Source organism: Mobula birostris, chromosome 10 (assembly GCF_030028105.1).
Source record: "Mobula birostris isolate sMobBir1 chromosome 10, sMobBir1.hap1, whole genome shotgun sequence".
NCBI lineage: Eukaryota > Metazoa > Chordata > Chondrichthyes > Myliobatiformes > Myliobatidae > Mobula > Mobula birostris.
This window is the reverse complement of record NC_092379.1, coordinates 34098794-34123210: the sequence shown is the minus strand read 5'-3', so window position 1 is coordinate 34123210 and position 24417 is coordinate 34098794. Positions and strand designations below refer to the sequence as shown.

The window sequence follows — 24417 nt, the reverse complement described above, 5'->3', positions numbered from 1 at the left end:
TGAATGCAAAGCGTTTCTCTACATAAACTTCTGTCACCGGCCCTGTCTCATTCCCTATTAGTAAATCAAGTATCATATACTCTCTTGTTGGGACTTCTATGAATGACTAAGGCAACTTTCCTAACACATTTGACAAACTCTATTCCATCTAGTCCTTTTATGGTACAAGAGTCCTACTCAATATGTGGAGAGTTATGAATCACCTACTATTGCAACCTTATATCCTTGCAACAGACTGTGATCTCTGCAAATTTGTTCCTCTAAATCTCTCAGACTGCTGGGTGGTCTGTAATATAGCCTTATTAACATGGTCATACCTCTCTCAGTTCCGCTAATAAAGCCTCACGATGAGTTCTCCAGTCTGTCCTGACTAAGCACTGCCGTGACATTTTTCCTGACTAGTAACACCACTCCTCCTCCTTTAATCCATGCCGCTCTGTCACGCCTAAAACAACTGAACCCCAGAATACTGAGCTGCCAGTTCTGTCCCTCCTGCAACTGAGTCTCATAAAGAGCTACAACATCATACTCCAAGAGTTGAATATCCCAATACAAGTACTTAAAAACAGGAGAAAATGATGGGTAAATGGGAGTTTCTGAATCTCGAAGGAGCACCAGTCCACACATATCACTCCAATATGCATGTGTGTGTGTACAGATGTCATCACAAACACAGATTGGGCAGCATAGCAGTTAATGTAACACTTTGACCCGGGCTCAATTCCCACCACTATCTGTAAGGAGTCTGTACATTCTACCCGTAACCACATTTATTTCCTCTGGGTAATCCAATTTCTTCACACATTCCAAAGATGTACAGTTTAGGGTTAGTGAGTTATGGACATGCTATAGAGGTGTTACAAGAATGGCAACTCTTGCAGGCTGCCCCCCAGAATATCCTCACACTGTGTGGTCATCAGCACAAACAATGCACTTCACGGATTGGACATATGTCTGACAAATAAAGTTAATCCTTAACGCACACCACACATGCACACCTCACACGATATACACACGCAGACACGTTATGCATATGGTATGAAACTTACTTATTCTGAGAATTTCCAAACAGTCCGAAGGGATCCCCAGCTCCTCCCCCATCTCCAGTGAAGATGTACAAGTACCCGTCGTCTCCAAAGAGAAGCTGCCCCCCATTGTGATTTGAAGCAGGTTCCACCACCTCCAGGATCACCCTGAAGAGTTAAGGATTCCCGTTAGGTTGCAATAGAGTTAGTGAAAGGAAAGTCCCAAAAGGTTGCAATCATATTACGGTGCTTCAAATACCCCTCCCTTTCCCCATCAACAACCCCCCCCACCCAAACACTTAACTCTTCCCAGCTCAGTCCAGGTGAAAATCAAAGCTGGAGCCACTGGAGTGGATGTCTGCCCACTACAGCTGCTTCTGGTCACCGGCCAGAAGAGCAAGTGGGGAGACATTTTAGAAAACGTCTACCATTCTGTGACTGGACCTGGGATTGGTACTGCAGCAAAGATGAGTGTGTGTGGAATTGTATCCCAGAGTCAACCCAGTTCCATACAGCACATTAACTATTTTGTTGATTATAACCTCAGCAAATTTGTCAACATGATTTCCTTTTCATGAATCCTTATGAACTCTTCCCAAATGATTATTACTACCTTGTACCACTCTCAGCACTTTCTCAACTACTGAGGACTATTTTCCTGACTATTGTGAAGATCAATAGTCTTCACTAAGGAGGACATAAATAATCTTCTGGAAATAGTAGGGGACTGAGAGTCTAGTGAGATGGAGGAACTGAGGGAAATACATGTTAGTAGGGAAGTGGTAAAGGCAGATAAATCCCCAGGGCCAGATGGTCTGCATCCCAGAGTGCTTAAGGAAGTAGCCCAAGAAATAGTGGATGCATTAGTGATAATTTTTCAAAACTCTTTAGATTCTGGACTAGTTCCTGAGGATTGGAGGGTGGCTAATGTAACCCCGCTTTTTAAAAAAGGAGGGAAAGAGAAACTGGGGAATTATAGACCGGTAAGCCTGACATCAGTGGTGGGGAAAATGCTAGAATCAGTTATCAAAGATGTGATAACAGCACATTTGGAAAGCGGTGAAATCATCGGACAAAGTCAGCATGGATTTGTGAAAGGAAAATCATGTCTGACGAATCTCACAGAATTTTTTGAGGATGTAACTAGTAGAGTGGATAGGGGAGAACCAGTGGATGTGGTATATTTGGATTTTCAAAAGGCTTTTGACAAGGTCCCACACAGGAGATTAGTGTACAAACTTAAAGCACACGGTATTGGGGGTAAGGTATTGGTGTGGATAGAGAATTGGTTAGCAGACAGGAAGCAAAGAGTGGGAATAAACGGGACCTTTTCAGAATGGCAGGCAGTGACTGCTGGGGTACCGCAAGGCTCAGTGCTGGGACCCCAGTTGTTTACAATATATATTAATGACTTGGATGAGGGAATTAAATGCAGCATCTCCAAGTTTGCGGATGACACGAAGCTGGGTGGCAGTGTTAGCTGTGAGGAGGATGCTAAGAGGATGCAGGGTGACTTGGATAGGTTGGGTGAGTGGGCAAATTCATGGCAGATGCAATTTAATGTGGATAAATGTGAAGTTATCCACTTTGGTGGCAAAAACAGGAAAACAGATTATTATCTGAATGGTGGCCAATTAGGAAAAGGGGAGCTGCAACGAGATCTGGGTGTCATTTTACACCAGTCATTGAAAGTGGGCATGCAGGTACAGCAGGCGGTGAAAAAGGCCAATGGTATGCTGGCATTCATAGCAAGAGGATTCGAGTAGAGGAGCAGGGAGGTACTACTGCAGTTGTACAAGGCCTTGGTGAGACCACACCTGGAGTATTGTGTGCAGTTTTGGTCCCCTAATCTGAGGAAAGACATTCTTGCCATAGAGGGAGTACAAAGAAGGTTCACCAGATTGATTCCTGGGATGGCAGGACTTTCATATGATGAAAGACTGGATCGACTAGGCTTATACTCATTGGAATTTAGAAGATTGAGAAAGGATCTTATTGAAACGTATAAAATCCTAAAGGGATTGGACAGGCTCGATGTACGAAGATTGTTCCCGATGTTGGGGAAGTCCAGAACAACGGGTCACAGTTGAGGATAAAGGGGAAGCCTTTTAGGACTGAGATGAGGAAAAACTTCTTCACACTGAGAGTGGTGAATCTGTGGAATTCTTTGCCACAGGAAACAGTTGAGGCCAGTTCATTGGCTAAATTTAAGAGAGAGTTAGACATGGCCCTTGTGGTTAAAGGGATCAGGGGGTATGGAGAGAAGGCAGGTTCAGGGTTCTGAGTTGGATGATCAGCCATGATCATACTGAATGGCGGTTCAGGCTTGAAGGGCCGAATGGCCTACTCCTGCACCTATTTTCTATGTTTCTATCAATATCTGTAGAATCAAAAACTAGAGGACATAGACTTAAGGTGAAAGGAAAGATTTAAAAGGGATTCAAGGGACAATCTCGCACTGTCTCCTCTAAGCTACACGGATGCATAGCCACACAGTAAAAATGCTCCCATGCATATAGCCTCCATTGCCATGCAGCTGGAATTTTCTTTTAACATGATGTTAATATAATTTTGAATTCTATGTTAATATGATTGTGAAATACCCTGTAATTAACTGTGCTAATTAATATAATCCATAAATTTTCTAATAAACATAGTGCAACCTTTGAAACATCTTAGAGCTTCAATGTATTTGCATTAGTGTTTTAAGTTGCAACCGTTCCATAAATTGTGACAATAAACAGAGAGTGGAAGTCAGTAGCTCACTGTTAATAAACCACTGACACCATCTACAGAAAAACATTTTAAGTGTGCACGGTTTTCAATCTGTGTAAAAATTTCCTGCTCAGACAATGGTTGGCCTACAGAGCTGTAAAAACAAATTAGTGGGGACGTTGGGCACATGGAACTGCCAAAGGTTAAGGCAAGGTCAAAAGATAATTCGACAGGTACACAGATCAGAAAATTAGAGTGATAGGGATCAAATGTTGGCCTTCTTTTACACATTGGTTGTTTGTCAGTCTTTGTGTGCAGCTTTTCATTGTTTATATTGTATTTCTTTGTTCTTCTATGAATGCCCACAGGAAAATTAATCTCAGGGTAGTACATTGTGACAAAAATGTACTCTGATAATAACTTGGGTCAGCACAGTAGTGTAATAGTTAGCACAACACTTTACAGTACCAGCGACCCAGGTTCAATTCCCATCACTGCCTTTAAGGAGTTTGTATGTTCTCCCTGTGATCGCATGGATTCTCTCTGGTGCTCTGGATTCAAAGACGTACTGGTTGGTAGGTTCATTGTAAATTGTCTTGTGATTAGGCCAGGATTAAAGTCGAGGGATTACTGGGCAGCAACGCTCAAAGGGCCAGAAGGGGTTATTCCGTGCTGTATATCAATAAATAAATATATAAACCACTTTGAACTTTGAAATGTGGGTAAGCAAGACAAACTTAGATGGGCATCTTGAACGGAATAGACGGTGAATTGAAGGAACTGTTCCCATGGTCTAAGACTGTGAAACTTAACATGTGGCTTTAGACTATAAAGCATATGAACAGTCTTGAGCCATTTGGCCATCAAGTCTGCTTCACCATTTCATTATGGCTGACCTATTTCCCTCTCAAGCCCATTCTTCTGCCATCAAGAGGAAGGCAAATGGTATGTTGCATTTTTTCATTTAACACGAGGATCTGAGTACACAGTTAGACATGTTTTGTTTCACATTTTACAGTTGAGACCACTTCTGGGAAGTTGTAGACAGCTCTGGTTCCCCTGCTAAATGAAAGATACACTTGGCTATGTTTTCAATGATCACTGGACAGATTCTTGGGATGGCAGGTCCATCTTATGAAGAGCAAGCAAGCAGATTGGGCTTGTACCCTTGAGTAAGAGGTGATTGTATTGAAATCAAATTTCAAAGTTCAAAGTAAAATTTATTATCAGAGTACATAGGTGTCACCACATACAACCCTGAGAATCTTTTTCTACAGGCATACTTAGCAAATCTATAGAACATTAACTGTAAACAGGATCAGTAAACATCGGGAACTGTAAACAAACTGTGCAAATACAGATAATAAATAAATAGCAACAAATAACAAACATGCAGTTATCCCCTTTTGTTCATGAGCCTGATGGTTGAGGGGTAGTAACTGTTCTTGAACCTGGTGGTGTGAGTCCCGAGGCTCCTGTATCTTCTACTTGATAGTAGCAGTGAGGAAAGGGCATGGCCTGGGTGATGAGGATATTTGATGATGGATGCTACTTTTCTACAGCAACATTTCACATAGATGTGCTCAATGGTTGGGAGGGTTTTATCCGTGATGTACTGGGCCAAATCCACTGCCTTTTGTAGAAATGTACGAAGTCCTCAAGAAGTTTGAGGAGGGTAGATGTGAATGCCCCATTGACAGTCGTTGTGAATCAGTGTCCCAGTGATAGTTAATGGCTGTGGAACCTCAGTGACATCATGTACCCAGTGATAGTCATTGTACAACTATACAGACAGTCAGCAGGTATCGAACCTGCAGTGAATAACAGTCATTACAAAACTGTACCCCAGTAACAGTTACATGTACCCTCTTGGCATTGTGTATACATCATGTCTGGTGGCAGTCAGTGTCTGTGGAACCTGTAACTGCAGTGACACTGCATCTGTGATCCCACCTTTGCTGCTGGGTTCCTCCAGGTAAAATCTGAACATGACGGGCTGCCCCTTCCATGGGAGCTTCACCCACACTCCCCATCCTCCAACTCCACCCGTATCCCGTGACCACCAACACCACTGCCAGCCCCGAGGCGTGTACCCCACCCGCATCCCCCACACCAACAAACAACCCCACTCCCCATCCTCCAACTCTACCAGTATCCCGTGACCACCAACACCACTCCCACCCCCGAGGGGTGTACCCCACCCGCATCCCCGGCACCACCACACAACCCCACTCCCCATCCTCCAACTCCACCTGTATCCCGTGACCACCAACACCACTCCCACCCCCGAGGGCTGTAACCCACCCGCATCCCCGGCACCACCAAACAACCCCACTCCCCATCCTCCAACCCCACCCGCGTCCCCGGCACCACCACACAACCCCACTCCCCATCCTCCAACTCCACCTGTATCCCGTGACCACCAACACCACTCCCACCCCCGAGGGGTGTACCCCACCCGCATCCCCGGCACCACCACACAACCCCACTCCCCATCCTCCAACCCCACCCGCGTCCCCGGCACCACCACACAACCCCACTCCCCATCCTCCAACTCCACCCGCATCCCCGGCACCACCACACAACCCCACTCCCCATCCTCCAACCCCACCCGCATCCCCGGCACCACCACACAACCCCACTCCTCATCCTCCAACCCCACCCGCATCCCCGGCACCACCACACAACCCCACTCCTCATCCTCCAACCCCACCCGCATCCCCGGCACCACCACACAACCCCACTCCCCATCCTCCAACTCCACCCGCATCCCCGGCACCACCACACAACCCCACTCCCCATCCTCCAACTCCACCAGTATCCCGTGACCACCAACACCACTCCCACCCCCGAGGGGTGTACCCCACCCGCATCCCCGGCACCACCACACAACCCCACTCCCCATCCTCCAACCCCACCCGCGTCCCCGGCACCACCACACAACCCCACTCCCCATCCTCCAACCCCACCTGTATCCCCGGCACCACCACACAACCCCACTCCCCATCCTCCAACCCCACCAGTATCCCGTGACCACCAACACCACTCCCACCCCCGAGGGGTGTAACCCACCCGCATCCCCGGCACCACCACACAACCCCACTCCCCATCCTCCAACTCCACCCGCATCCCCGGCACCACCACACAACCCCACTCCTCATCCTCCAACCCCACCCGCATCCCCGGCACCACCACACAACCCCACTCCTCATCCTCCAACCCCACCCGCATCCCCAGCACCACCACACAACCCCACTCCTCATCCTCCAACCCCACCCGCATCCCCGACACCACCACACAACCCCACTCCTCATCCTCCAACTCCACCAGTATCCCGTGACCACCAACACCACTCCCACCCCCGAGGGGTGTAACCCACCCGCATCCCCGGCACCACCACACAACCCCACTCCCCATCCTCCAACCCCACCCGCATCCCCGGCACCACCACACAACCCCACTCCCCATCCTCCAACCCCACCCGCGTCCCCGGCACCACCACACAACCCCACTCCCCATCCTCCAACCCCACCCGCATCCCCGGCACCACCACACAACCCCACTCCCCATCCTCCAACTCCACCCGCATCCCCGGCACCACCACACAACCCCACTCCCCATCCTCCAACCCCACCGGCATCCCCGGCACCACCACACAACCCCACTCCCCATCCTCCAACCCCACCCGCATCCCCGGCACCACCACACAACCCCACTCCTCATCCTCCAACCCCACCCGCATCCCCGGCACCACCACACAACCCCACTCCCCATCCTCCAACTCCACCAGTATCCCGTGACCACCAACACCACTCCCACCCCCGAGGGGTGTAACCCACCCGCATCCCCGGCACCACCACAGAACCCCACTCCCCATCCTCCAACCCCACCCGCATCCCCGGCACCACCACACAACCCCACTCCCCATCCTCCAACCCCACCCGCATCCCCGGCACCACCACACAACCCCACTCCCCATCCTCCAACTCCACCACTATCCCGTGACCACCAACACCACTCCCACCCCCGAGGGGTGTAACCCACCCGCATCCCCGGCACCACCACAGAACCCCACTCCCCATCCTCCAACCCCACCCGCATCCCCGGCACCACCACACAACCCCACTCCCCATCCTCCAACCCCACCCGCATCCCCGGCACCACCACACAACCCCACTCCCCATCCTCCAACTCCACCACTATCCCGTGACCACCAACACCACTCCCACCCCCGAGGGGTGTACCTCACCCGCATCCCCCACACCACCACACAACCCCACTCCCCATCCTCCAACCCCACTTACATCCCCGGCACCACTACACAACCCCACTCCCCATCCTCCAACCCCACCCGCATCCCCGGCACCACCACACAACCCCACTCCTCATCCTCCAACCCCACCCGCATCCCCGGCACCACCACACAACCCCACTCCCCATCCTCCAACCCCACCCACATCCCCGGCACCACCACACAACCCCACTGCCCATCCTCCAACCCCACCCCCATCCCCGGCACCACCACACAACCCCACTCCTCATACTCCAACCCAACCCGCATCCCCGGCACCACCACACAACCGCACTCCGCATCCTCCAACCCCACCCGCATCCCCGGCACCACCACACAACCCCACTCCCCATCCTCCAACTCCACCTGTATCCCGTGACCACCAACACCACTCCCACCCCCGAGGGGTGTAACCCACCCGCATCCCCGGCACCACCACAGAACCCCACTCCCCATCCTCCAACCCCACCCGCATCCCCGGCACCACCACACAACCCCACTCCTCATCCTCCAACCCCACCCGCATCCCCGGCACCACCACACAACCCCACTCCTCATCCTCCAACCCCACCCGCGTCCCCGGCACCACCACACAACCCCACTCCCCATCCTCCAACCCCACCCGCATCCCCGGCACCACCACACAACCCCACTCCTCATCCTCCAACTCCACCTGTATCCCGTGACCACCAACACCACTCCCACCCCCGAGGGGTGTACCCCACCCGCATCCCCCACACCACCACACAACCCCACTCCCCATCCTCCAACTCCACCCGCATCCCCGGCACCACCACACAACCCCACTCCTCATCCTCCAACCCCACCCGCATCCCCGGCACCACCACACAACCCCACTCCCCATCCTCCAACCCCACCCGCGTCCCCGGCACCACCACACAACCCCACTCCCCATCCTCCAACCCCACCCGCATCCCCGGCACCACCACACAACCCCACTCCTCATCCTCCAACTCCACCTGTATCCCGTGACCACCAACACCACTCCCACCCCCGAGGGGTGTAACCCACCCGCATCCCCCACACCACCACACAACCCCACTCCCCATCCTCCAACCCCACCCGCATCCCCGGCACCACCACACAACCCCACTCCCCATCCTCCAACCCCACCCGCATCCCCGGCACCACCACACAACCCCACTCCCCATCCTCCAACCCCACCCGCATCCCCGGCACCACCACACAACCCCACTCCCCATCCTCCAACCCCACCCGCGTCCCCGGCACCACCACACAACCCCACTCCCCATCCTCCAACTCCACCTGTATCCCGTGACCACCAACACCACTCCCACCCCCGAGGGGTGTACCCCACCCGCATCCCCGGCACCACCACACAACCCCACTCCCCATCCTCCAACTCCACCTGTATCCCGTCACCACCAACACCACTCCCACCCCCGAGGGGTGTAACCCACCCGCATCCCCCACACCACCACACAACCCCACTCCCCATCCTCCAACCCCACCCGCGTCCCCGGCACCACCACACAACCCCACTCCCCATCCTCCAACCCCACCCGCGTCCCCGGCACCACCACACAACCCCACTCCCCATCCTCCAACCCCACCCGCATCCCCGGCACCACCACACAACCCCACTCCCCATCCTCCAACTCCACCCGCATCCCCGACACCACCACACAACCCGACTCCCCATCCTCCAACCCCACCCGCATCCCCGGCACCACCACACAACCCCACTCCCCATCCTCCAACCCCACCCGCATCCCCGGCACCACCACACAACCCCACTCCCCATCCTCCAACCCCACCCGCATCCCCGGCACCACCACACAACCCCACTCCCCATCCTCCAACCCCACCCGCATCCCCGGCACCACCACACAACCCCACTCCTCATCCTCCAACTCCACCAGTATCCCCGGCACCACCACACAACCCCACTCCTCATCCTCCAACCCCACCCGCATCCCCGGCACCACCACACAACCCCACTCCCCATCCTCCAACCCCACCCGCATCCCCGGCACCACCACACAACCCCACTCCTCATCCTCCAACTCCACCTGTATCCCGTGACCACCAACACCACTCCCACCCCCGAGGGGTGTACCCCACCCGCATCCCCGGCACCACCACACAACCCCACTCCCCATCCTCCAACCCCACTTACATCCCCGGCACCACCACACAACCCCACTCCTCATCCTCCAACCCCACCCGCATCCCCGGCACCACCACACAACCCCACTCCTCATCCTCCAACCCCACCCGCATCCCCAGCACCACCACACAACCCCACTCCTCATCCTCCAACCCCACCCGCATCCCCGACACCACCACACAACCCCACTCCTCATCCTCCAACTCCACCAGTATCCCGTGACCACCAACACCACTCCCACCCCCGAGGGGTGTAACCCACCCGCATCCCCGGCACCACCACACAACCCCACTCCCCATCCTCCAACCCCACCCGCATCCCCGGCACCACCACACAACCCCACTCCCCATCCTCCAACTCCACCCGCATCCCCGGCACCACCACACAACCCCACTCCTCATCCTCCAACCCCACCCGCATCCCCGGCACCACCACACAACCCCACTCCTCATCCTCCAACCCCACCCGCATCCCCGGCACCACCACACAACCCCACTCCCCATCCTCCAACTCCACCCGCATCCCCGGCACCACCACACAACCCCACTCCCCATCCTCCAACCCCACCGGCATCCCCGGCACCACCACACAACCCCACTCCCCATCCTCCAACCCCACCCGCATCCCCGGCACCACGACACAACCCCACTCCTCATCCTCCAACCCCACCCGCATCCCCGGCACCACCACACAACCCCACTCCCCATCCTCCAACTCCACCAGTATCCCGTGACCACCAACACCACTCCCACCCCCGAGGGGTGTAACCCACCCGCATCCCCGGCACCACCACAGAACCCCACTCCCCATCCTCCAACCCCACCCGCATCCCCGGCACCACCACACAACCCCACTCCCCATCCTCCAACCCCACCCGCATCCCCGGCACCACCACACAACCCCACTCCCCATCCTCCAACTCCACCAGTATCCCGTGACCACCAACACCACTCCCACCCCCGAGGGGTGTACCTCACCCGCATCCCCCACACCACCACACAACCCCACTCCCCATCCTCCAACCCCACTTACATCCCCGGCACCACTACACAACCCCACTCCCCATCCTCCAACCCCACCCGCATCCCCGGCACCACCACACAACCCCACTCCTCATCCTCCAACCCCACCCGCATCCCCGGCACCACCACACAACCCCACTCCCCATCCTCCAACCCCACCCGCATCCCCGGCACCACCACACAACCCCACTGCCCATCCTCCAACCCCACCCCCATCCCCGGCACCACCACACAACCCCACTCCTCATCCTCCAACCCCACCCGCATCCCCGGCACCACCACACAACCCCACTCCTCATCCTCCAACCCCACCCGCATCCCCGGCACCACCACACAACCCCACTCCCCATCCTCCAACTCCACCTGTATCCCGTGACCACCAACACCACTCCCACCCCCGAGGGGTGTAACCCACCCGCATCCCCGGCACCACCACAGAACCCCACTCCCCATCCTCCAACCCCACCCGCATCCCCGGCACCACCACACAACCCCACTCCTCATCCTCCAACCCCACCCGCATCCCCGGCACCACCACACAACCCCACTCCTCATCCTCCAACCCCACCCGCGACCCCGGCACCACCACACAACCCCACTCCCCATCCTCCAACCCCACCCGCATCCCCGGCACCACCACACAACCCCACTCCTCATCCTCCAACTCCACCTGTATCCCGTGACCACCAACACCACTCCCACCCCCGAGGGGTGTACCCCACCCGCATCCCCCACACCACCACACAACCCCACTCCCCATCCTCCAACTCCACCCGCATCCCCGGCACCACCACACAACCCCACTCCTCATCCTCCAACCCCACCCGCATCCCCGGCACCACCACACAACCCCACTCCCCATCCTCCAACCCCACCCGCGTCCCCGGCACCACCACACAACCCCACTCCCCATCCTCCAACCCCACCCGCATCCCCGGCACCACCACACAACCCCACTCCTCATCCTCCAACTCCACCTGTATCCCGTGACCAGCAACACCACTCCCACCCCCGAGGGGTGTAACCCACCCGCATCCCCCACACCACCACACAACCCCACTCCCCATCCTCCAACCCCACCCGCATCCCCGGCACCACCACACAACCCCACTCCCCATCCTCCAACCCCACCCGCATCCCCGGCACCACCACACAACCCCACTCCCCATCCTCCAACCCCACCCGCATCCCCGGCACCACCACACAACCCCACTCCCCATCCTCCAACCCCACCCGCGTCCCCGGCACCACCACACAACCCCACTCCCCATCCTCCAACTCCACCTGTATCCCGTGACCACCAACACCACTCCCACCCCCGAGGGGTGTACCCCACCCGCATCCCCGGCACCACCACACAACCCCACTCCCCATCCTCCAACCCCACCCGCGTCCCCGGCACCACCACACAACCCCACTCCCCATCCTCCAACCCCACCCGCATCCCCGGCACCACCACACAACCCCACTCCCCATCCTCCAACTCCACCCGCATCCCCGGCACCACCACACAACCCGACTCCCCATCCTCCAACCCCACCCGCATCCCCGGCACCACCACACAACCCCACTCCCCATCCTCCAACCCCACCCGCATCCCCGGCACCACCACACAACCCCACTCCCCATCCTCCAACCCCACCCGCATCCCGGGCACCACCACACAACCCCACTCCCCATCCTCCAACCCCACCCGCATCCCCGGCACCACCACACAACCCCACTCCTCATCCTCCAACTCCACCAGTATCCCCGGCACCACCACGCAACCCCACTCCTCATCCTCCAACCCCACCCGCATCCCCGGCACCACCACACAACCCCACTCCCCATCCTCCAACCCCACCCGCATCCCCGGCACCACCACACAACCCCACTCCTCATCCTCCAACTCCACCTGTATCCCGTGACCACCAACACCACTCCCACCCCCGAGGGGTGTACCCCACCCGCATCCCCGGCACCACCACACAACCCCACTCCCCATCCTCCAACCCCACTTACATCCCCGGCACCACCACACAACCCCACTCGTCATCCTCCAACCCCACCCGCATCCCCGGCACCACCACACAACCCCACTCCCCATCCTCCAACCCCACCCGCATCCCCCACACCACCACACAACCCCACTCCCCATCCTCGAACCCCACCCGCATCCCCGGCACCACCAAACAACCCCACTCCCCATCCTCCAACCCCACCCGCATCCCCGGCACCACCACACAACCCCACTCCCCATCCTCCAACTCCACCCGCGTCCCCGGCACCACCACACAACCCCACTCCCCATCCTCCAACCCCACCCGCATCCCCGGCACCACCACACAACCCCACACCCCATCCTCCAACTCCACCTGTATCCCGTGACCACCACACAACCCCACTCCCCATCCTCCAACTCCACCTGTATCCCGTGACCACCAAACAACCCCACTCCCACCCCCGAGGGGTGTAACCCACCCGCATCCCCGGCACCACCACACAACCCCACTCCCCATCCTCCAACCCCACCTGCATCCCCCACACCACCACACAACCCCACTCCCCATCCTCCAACTCCACCTGTATCCCGTGACCACCACACAACCCCACTCCCCATCCTCCAACCCCACCCGCATCCCCGGCACCACCACACAACCCCACTCCCCATCCTCCAACCCCACCCGCATCCCCGGCACCACCACACAACCCCACTCCCCATCCTCCAACCCCACCCGCATCCCCGGCACCACCACACAACCCCACTCCCCATCTTCCAACCCCACCCGCATCCCCGGCACCACCACACAACCCCACTCCCCATCCTCCAACCCCACCCGCGTCCCCGGCACCACCACACAACCCCACTCCCCATCCTCCAACCCCACCCGCATCCCCGGCACCACCACACAACCCCACTCCTCATCCTCCAACTCCACCTGTATCCCGTGACCACCAACACCACTCCCACCCCCGAGGGGTGTAACCCACCCGCATCCCCCACACCACCACACAACCCCACTCCCCATCCTCCAACCCCACCCGCATCCCCGGCACCACCACACAACCCCACTCCCCATCCTCCAACCCCACCCGCATCCCCGGCACCACCACACAACCCCACTCCCCATCCTCCAACCCCACCCGCATCCCCGGCACCACCACACAACCCCACTCCCCATCCTCCAACCCCACCCGCATCCCCGGCACCACCACACAACCCCACTCCCCATCCTCCAACTCCACCTGTATCCCGTGACCACCAACACCACTCCCACCCCCGAGGGGTGTACCCCACCCGCATCCCCGGCACCACCACACAACCCCACTCCCCATCCTCCAACCACACCCGCGTCCCCGGCACCACCACACAACCCCACTCCCCATCCTCCAACCCCACCCGCATCCCCGGCACCACCACACAACCCCACTCCACATCCTCCAACCCCACCCGCATCCCCGGCACCACCACACAACCCCACTCCCCATCCTCCAACCCCACCCGCATCCCCGGCACCACCACACAACCCCACTCCCCATCCTCCAACCCCACCCGCATCCCCGGCACCACCACACAACCCCACTCCTCATCCTCCAACTCCACCAGTATCCCCGGCACCACCACACAACCCCACTCCTCATCCTCCAACCCCACCCGCATCCCCGGCACCACCACACAACCCCACTCCCCATCCTCCAACCCCACCCGCATCCCCGGCACCACCACACAACCCCACTCCTCATCCTCCAACTCCACCTGTATCCCGTGACCACCAACACCACTCCCACCCCCGAGGGGTGTACCCCACCCGCATCCCCGGCACCACCACACAACCCCACTCCCCATCCTCCAACCCCACTTACATCCCCGGCACCACCACACAACCCCACTCCTCATCCTCCAACCCCACCCGCATCCCCGGCACCACCACACAACCCCACTCCCCATCCTCCAACCCCACCCGCATCCCCCACACCACCACACAACCCCACTCCCCATCCTCCAACCCCACCCGCATCCCTGGCACCACCAAACAACCCCACTCCCCATCCTCCAACCCCACCCGCATCCCCGGCACCACCACACAACCCCACTCCTCATCCTCCAACCCCACCCGCATCCCCGGCACCACCACACAACCCCACTCCCCATCCTCCAACCCCACCCGCATCCCCGGCACCACCACACAACCCCACTTCTCATCCTCCAACTCCACCTGTATCCCGTGACCACCACACAACCCCACTCCCCATCCTCCAACTCCACCTGTATCCCCGGCACCACCACACAACCCCACTCCTCATCCTCCAACCCCACCCGCATCCCCGGCACCACCACACAACCCCACTCCCCATCCTCCAACTCCACCTGTATCCCGTGACCACCAACACCACTCCCACCCCCGAGGGGTGTAACCCACCCGCATCCCCGGCACCACCACACAACCCCACTCCCCATCCTCCAACTCCACCCGCGTCCCCGGCACCACCACACAACCCCACTCCCCATCCTCCAACCCCACCCGCATCCCCGGCACCACCACACAACCCCACTCCCCATCCTCCAACTCCACCTGTATCCCGTGACCACCACACAACCCCACTCCCCATCCTCCAACTCCACCTGTATCCCGTGACCACCAAACAACCCCACTCACACCCCCGAGGGGTGTAACCCACCCGCATCCCCGGCACCACCACACAACCCCACTCCCCATCCTCCAACCCCACCTGCATCCCCCACACCACCACACAACCCCACTCCCCATCCTCCAACTCCACCTGTATCCCATGACCACCACACAACCCCACTCCCCATCCTCCAACTCCACCTGTATCCCGTGACCACCAAACAACCCCACTCCCACCCCCGAGGGGTGTATCCCACCCGCATCCCCGGCACCACCACACAACCCCACTCCCCATCCTCCAACCCCACCCGCATCCCCGGCACCACCACACAACCCCACTCCCCATCCTCCAACCCCACCCGCATCCCCGGCACCACCACACAACCCCACTCCCCATCCTCCAACCCCACCCGCATCCCCGGCACCACCACACAACCCCACTCCTCATCCTCCAACCCCACCCGCATCCCCGGCACCACAACACAACCCCACTCCCCATCCTCCAACTCCACCTGTATCCCGTGACCACCAACACCACTCCCACCCCCGAGGGGTGTAACCCACTTACATCCCCGGCACCACCACACAACCCCACTCCCCATCCTCCAACCCCACCCGCATCCCCGGCACCACCACACAACCGCACTCCCCATCCTCCAACCCCACCCGCGTCCCCGGCACCACCACACAACCCCACTCCCCATCCTCCAACTCCACCTGTATCCCGTGACCACCAAAACCACTCCCACCCCCGAGGGGTGTACCCCACCCGCATCCCCGGCACCACCACACAACCCCACTCCCCATCCTCCAACCCCACCCGCGTCCCCGGCACCACCACACAACCCCACTCCCCATCCTCCAACTCCACCCGCATCCCCGGCACCACCACACAACCCCACTCCCCATCCTCCAACTCCACCCGCATCCCCGGCACCACCACACAACCCCACTCCCCATCCTCCAACCCCACCAGTATCCCGTGACCACCAACACCACTCCCACCCCCAAGGGGTGTAACCGACCCGCATCCCCGGCACCACCACACAACCCCACTCCCCATCCTCCAACCCCACCCGCGTCCCCGGCACCACCACACAACCCCACTCCCCATCCTCCAACTCCACCAGTATCCCGTGACCACCAACACCACTCCCACCCCCGAGGGGTGTAACCCACCCGCATCCCCGGCACCACCACACAACCCCACTCCCCATCCGCCAACCACACCCGCATCCCCGGCACCACCACACAACCCCACTCCCCATCCTCCAAATCCACCCGCATCGCCGGCACCACCACACAACCCCACTCCTCATCCTCCAACCCCACCCGCATCCCCGGCACCACCACACAACCCCACTCCTCATCCTCCAACCCCACCCGCATCCCCGGCACCACCACACAACCCCACTCCCCATCCTCCAACTCCACCTGTATCCCGTGACCACCAACACCACTCCCACCCCCAAGAGGTGTACCCCACCCGCATCCCCAGCACCACCACACAACCCCACTCCCCATCCTCCAACCCCACCCGCATCCCCGGCACCACCACACAACCCCACTCCCCATCCTCCAACTCCACCCGCATCCCCGGCACCACCACACAACCCCACTCCCATCCTCCAACCCCACCCGCATCCCCGGCACCACCACACAACCCCACTCCACATCCTCCAACCCCACCCGCATCCCCGGCACCACCACACAACCCCACCCGCATCCCCGGCACCACCACACAACCCCACTCCCCATCCTCCAACCCCACCCGCATCCCCGGCACCACCACACAACCCCACTCCCCATCCTCCAACCCCACCCGCATCCCCGGCACCACCACACAACCCCACTCCCCATCCTCCAACTCCACCCGCATCCCCGGCACCACCACACAACCCCACTCCTCATCCTCCAACCCCACCCGCATCCCCGGCACCACCACACAACCCCACTCCCCATCCTCCAACTCCACCTGTATCCCGTGACCACCAACACCACTCCCACCCCCGAGGGGTGTAACCCACCCGCATCCCCGGCACCACCACACAACCCCACTCCCCATCCTCCAACTCCACCCGCGTCCCCGGCACCACCACACAACCCCACTCCCCATCCTCCAACCCCACCCGCATCCCCGGCACCACCACACAACCCCACTCCCCATCCTCCAACTCCACCTGTATCCCGTGACCACCACACAACCCCACTCCCCATCCTCCAACTCCACCTGTATCCCGTGACCACCAAACAACCCCACTCACACCCCCGAGGGGTGTAACCCACCCGCATCCCCGGCACCACCACACAACCCCACTCCCCATCCTCCAACCCCACCTGCATCCCCCACACCACCACACAACCCCACTCCCCATCCTCCAACTCCACCTGTATCCCGTGACCACCACACAACCCCACTCCCCATCCTCCAACTCCACCTGTATCCCGTGACCACCAAACAACCCCACTCCCACCCCCGAGGGGTGTATCCCACCCGCATCCCCGGCACCACCACACAACCCCACTCCCCATCCTCCAACCCCACCCGCATCCCCGGCACCACCACACAACCCCACTCCCCATCCTCCAACCCCACCCGCATCCCCGGCACCACCACACAACCCCACTCCCCATCCTCCAACCCCACCCGCATCCCCGGCACCACCACACAACCCCACTCCTCATCCTCCAACCCCACCCGCATCCCCGGCACCACAACACAACCCCACTCCCCATCCTCCAACTCCACCTGTATCCCGTGACCACCAACACCACTCCCACCCCCGAGGGGTGTAACCCACTTACATCCCCGGCACCACCACACAACCCCACTCCCCATCCTCCAACCCCACCCGCATCCCCGGCACCACCACACAACCGCACTCCCCATCCTCCAACCCCACCCGCGTCCCCGGCACCACCACACAACCCCACTCCCCATCCTCCAACTCCACCTGTATCCCGTGACCACCAAAACCACTCCCACCCCCGAGGGGTGTACCCCACCCGCATCCCCGGCACCACCACACAACCCCACTCCCCATCCTCCAACCCCACCCGCGTCCCCGGCACCACCACACAACCCCACTCCCCATCCTCCAACTCCACCCGCATCCCCGGCACCACCACACAACCCCACTCCCCATCCTCCAAATCCACCCGCATCCCCGGCACCACCACACAACCCCACTCCCCATCCTCCAACCCCACCAGTATCCCGTGACCACCAACACCACTCCCACCCCCGAGGGGTGTAACCCACCCGCATCCCCGGCACCACCACACAACCCCACTCCCCATCCTCCAACCCCACCCGCGTCCCCGGCACCACCACACAACCCCACTCCCCATCCTCCAACTCCACCAGTATCCCGTGACCACCAACACCACTCCCACCCCCGAGGGGTGTAACCCACCCGCATCCCCGGCACCACCACACAACCCCACTCCCCATCCGCCAACCCCACCCGCATCCCCGGCACCACCACACAACCCCACTCCCCATCCTCCAACTCCACCCGCATCCCCGGCACCACCACACAACCCCACTCCTCATCCTCCAACCCCACCCGCATCCCCGGCACCACCACACAACCCCACTCCTCATCCTCCAACCCCACCCGCATCCCCGGCACCACCACACAACCCCACTCCCCATCCTCCAACTCCACCTGTATCCCGTGACCACCAACACCACTCCCACCCCCGAGAGGTGTACCCCACCCGCATCCCCAGCACCACCACACAACCCCACTCCCCATCCTCCAACCCCACCCGCATCCCCGGCACCACCACACAACCCCACTCCCCATCCTCCAACTCCACCCGCATCCCCGGCACCACCACACAACCCCACTCCCCATCCTCCAACCCCACCCGCATCCCCGGCACCACCACACAACCCCACTCCCCATCCTCCAACCCCACCCGCATCCCCGGCACCACCACACAACCCCACTCCCCATCCTCCAACCCCACCCGCATCCCCGGCACCACCACACAACCCCACTCCCCATCCTCCAACCCCACCCGCATCCCCGGCACCACCACACAACCCCACTCCCCATCCTCCAACTCCACCCGCATCCCCGGCACCACCACACAACCCCACTCCTCATCCTCCAACCCCACCCGCATCCCCGGCACCACCACACAACCCCACTCCCCATCCTCCAACTCCACCAGTATCCCCGGCACCACCACACAACCCCACTCCCCATCCTCCAACTCCACCTGTATCCCGTGACCACCAACACCACTCCCACCCCCGAGGGGTGTAACCCACCCGCATCCCCGGCACCACCACAGAACCCCACTCCCCATCCTCCAACCCCACCCGCATCCCCGGCACCACCACACATCCCCACTCCCCATCCTCCAACCCCACCCGCATCCCCGGCACCACCACACAACCCCACTCCTCATCCTCCAACCCCACCCGCATCCCCGGCACCACCACACAACCCCACTCCCCATCCTCCAACTCCACCAGTATCCCGTGACCACCAACACCACTCCCACCCCCGAGGGGTGTACCCCACCCGCATCCCCGGCACCACCACACAAACCCACTCCCCATCCTCCAACCCCACCCGCATCCCCCACACCACCACACAACCCCACTCCCCATCCTCCAACTCCACCTGTATCCCGTGACCACCAAACAACCCCACTCCCACCCCCGAGGGGTGTACCCCACCCGCATTCCCCACACCACCACACAACCCCACTCCCCATCCTCCAACCCCACTTACATCCCCGGCACCACCACACAACCCCACTCCTCATCCTCCAACCCCACCCGCATCCCCGGCACCACCACACAACCCCACTCCCCATCCTCCAACTCCACCTGTATCCCGTGACCACCAACACCACTCCCACCCCCGAGAGGTGTACCCCACCCGCATCCCCAGCACCACCACACAACCCCACTCCCCATCCTCCAACCCCACCCGCATCCCCGGCACCACCACACAACCCCACTCCCCATCCTCCAACTCCACCCGCATCCCCGGCACCACCACACAACCCCACTCCCCATCCTCCAACCCCACCCGCATCCCCGGCACCACCACACAACCCCACTCCCCATCCTCCAACCCCACCCGCATCCCCGGCACCACCACACAACCCCACTCCCCATCCTCCAACCCAACCCGCATCCCCGGCACCACCACACAACCCCACTCCCCATCCTCCAACCCCACCCGCATCCCCGGCACCACCACACAACCCCACTCCCCATCCTCCAACTCCACCCGCATCCCCGGCACCACCACACAACCCCACTCCTCATCCTCCAACCCCACCCGCATCCCCGGCACCACCACACAACCCCACTCCCCATCCTCCAACTCCACCAGTATCCCCGGCACCACCACACAACCCCACTCCCCATCCTCCAACTCCACCTGTATCCCGTGACCACCAACACCACTCCCACCCCCGAGGGGTGTAACCCACCCGCATCCCCGGCACCACCACAGAACCCCACTCCCCATCCTCCAACCCCACCCGCATCCCCGGCACCACCACACATCCCCACTCCCCATCCTCCAACCCCACCCGCATCCCCGGCACCACCACACAACCCCACTCCTCATCCTCCAACCCCACCCGCATCCCCGGCACCACCACACAACCCCACTCCCCATCCTCCAACCCCACCCGCGTCCCCGGGACCACCACACAACCCCACTCCCCATCCTCCAACTCCACCAGTATCCCGTGACCACCAACACCACTCCCACCCCCGAGGGGTGTAACCCACCCGCATCCCCGGCACCACCACACAACCCCACTCCCCATCCTCCAACCCCACTTACATCCCCGGCACCACCACACAACCCCACTCCCCATCCTCCAACCCCACCCGCATCCCCGGCACCACCACACAACCCCACTCCTCATCCTCCAACCCCACCCGCATCCCCGGCACCACCACACAACCCCACTCCCCATCCTCCAACCCCACCCGCATCCCCGGCACCACCACACAACCCAACTCCTCATCCTCCAACCCCACCTGCATCCCCCACACCACCACACAACCCCACTCCCCATCCTCCAACTCCACCTGTATCCCGTGACCACCACACAACCCCACTCCCCATCCTCCAACCCCACCCGCATCCCCGGCACCACCACACAACCCCACTCCCCATCCTCCAACCCCACCCGCATCCCCGGCACCACCACACAACCCCACTCCCCATCCTCCAACCCCACCCGCATCCCCGGCACCACCACACAACCCCACTCCCCATCTTCCAACCCCACCCGCATCCCCGGCACCACCACACAACCCCACTCCCCATCCTCCAACCCCACCCGCGTCCCCGGCACCACCACACAACCCCACTCCCCATCCTCCAACCCCACCCGCATCCCCGGCACCACCACACAACCCCACTCCTCATCCTCCAACTCCACCTGTATCCCGTGACCACCAACACCACTCCCACCCCCGAGGGGTGTAACCCACCCGCATCCCCCACACCACCACACAACCCCACTCCCCATCCTCCAACCCCACCCGCATCCCCGGCACCACCACACAACCCCACTCCCCATCCTCCAACCCCACCCGCATCCCCGGCACCACCACACAACCCCACTCCCCATCCTCCAACCCCACCCGCATCCCCGGCACCACCACACAACCCCACTCCCCATCCTCCAACCCCACCCGCATCGCCGGCACCACCACACAACCCCACTCCCCATCCTCCAACTCCACCTGTATCCCGTGACCACCAACACCACTCCCACCCCCAAGGGGTGTACCCCACCCGCATCCCCGGCACCACCACACAACCCCACTCCCCATCCTCCAACCACACCCGCGTCCCCGGCACCACCACACAACCCCACTCCCCATCCTCCAACCCCACCCGCATCCCCGGCACCACCACACAACCCCACTCCACATCCTCCAACCCCACCCGCATCCCCGGCACCACCACACAACCCCACTCCCCATCCTCCAACCCCACCCGCATCCCCGGCACCACCACACAACCCCACTCCCCATCCTCCAACCCCACCCGCATCCCCGGCACCACCACACAACCCCACTCCTCATCCTCCAACTCCACCAGTATCCCCGGCACCACCACACAACCCCACTCCTCATCCTCCAACCGCACCCGCATCCCCGGCACCACCACACAACCCCACTCCCCATCCTCCAACCCCACCCGCATCCCCGGCACCACCACACAACCCCACTCCTCATCCTCCAACTCCACCTGTATCCCGTGACCACCAACACCACTCCCACCCCCGAGGGGTGTACCCCACCCGCATCCCCGGCACCACCACACAACCCCACTCCCCATCCTCCAACCCCACTTACATCCCCGGCACCACCACACAACCCCACTCCTCATCCTCCAACCCCACCCGCATCCCCGGCACCACCACACAACCCCACTCCCCATCCTCCAACCCCACCCGCATCCCCCACACCACCACACAACCCCACTCCCCATCCTCCAACCCCACCCGCATCCCTGGCACCACCAAACAACCCCACTCCCCATCCTCCAACCCCACCCGCATCCCCGGCACCACCACACAACCCCACTCCTCATCCTCCAACCCCACCCGCATCCCCGGCACCACCACACAACCCCACTCCCCATCCTCCAACCCCACCCGCATCCCCGGCACCACCACACAACCCCACTTCTCATCCTCCAACTCCACCTGTATCCCGTGACCACCACACAACCCCACTCCCCATCCTCCAACTCCACCTGTATCCCCGGCACCACCACACAACCCCACTCCTCATCCTCCAACCCCACCCGCATCCCCGGCACCACCACACAACCCCACTCCCCATCCTCCAACTCCACCTGTATCCCGTGACCACCAACACCACTCCCACCCCCGAGGGGTGTAACCCACCCGCATCCCCGGCACCACCACACAACCCCACTCCCCATCCTCCAACTCCACCCGCGTCCCCGGCACCACCACACAACCCCACTCCCCATCCTCCAACCCCACCCGCATCCCCGGCACCACCACACAACCCCACTCCCCATCCTCCAACTCCACCTGTATCCCGTGACCACCACACAACCCCACTCCCCATCCTCCAACTCCACCTGTATCCCGTGACCACCAAACAACCCCACTCACACCCCCGAGGGGTGTAACCCACCCACATCCCCGGCACCACCACACAACCCCACTCCCCATCCTCCAACCCCACCTGCATCCCCCACACCACCACACAACCCCACTCCCCATCCTCCAACTCCACCTGTATCCCGTGACCACCACACAACCCCACTCCCCATCCTCCAACTCCACCTGTATCCCGTGACCACCAAACAACCCCACTCCCACCCCCGAGGGGTGTATCCCACCCGCATCCCCGGCACCACCACACAACCCCACTCCCCATCCTCCAACCCCACCCGCATCCCCGGCACCACCACACAACCCCACTCCCCATCCTCCAACCCCACCCGCATCCCCGGCACCACCACACAACCCCACTCCCCATCCTCCAACCCCACCCGCATCCCCGGCACCACCACACAACCCCACTCCTCATCCTCCAACCCCACCCGCATCCCCG

The 24417-nt window shown here is 60.7% G+C and overlaps 1 protein-coding gene across 1 annotated transcript in view; it reads right to left on the bottom strand.

Annotated features, from left to right (window-relative positions):
* Positions 1–24417, bottom strand: part of LOC140203948 (HHIP-like protein 1) — a 133942-nt gene that overhangs the window by 70151 nt on the left and 39374 nt on the right. Inside the window, exon 3 of the mRNA XM_072270143.1 lies at positions 1050–1193. Within this exon, the coding sequence (XP_072126244.1) occupies positions 1050–1193 (144 nt within the window). The remainder of the gene's footprint in view (positions 1–1049; positions 1194–24417) is intronic.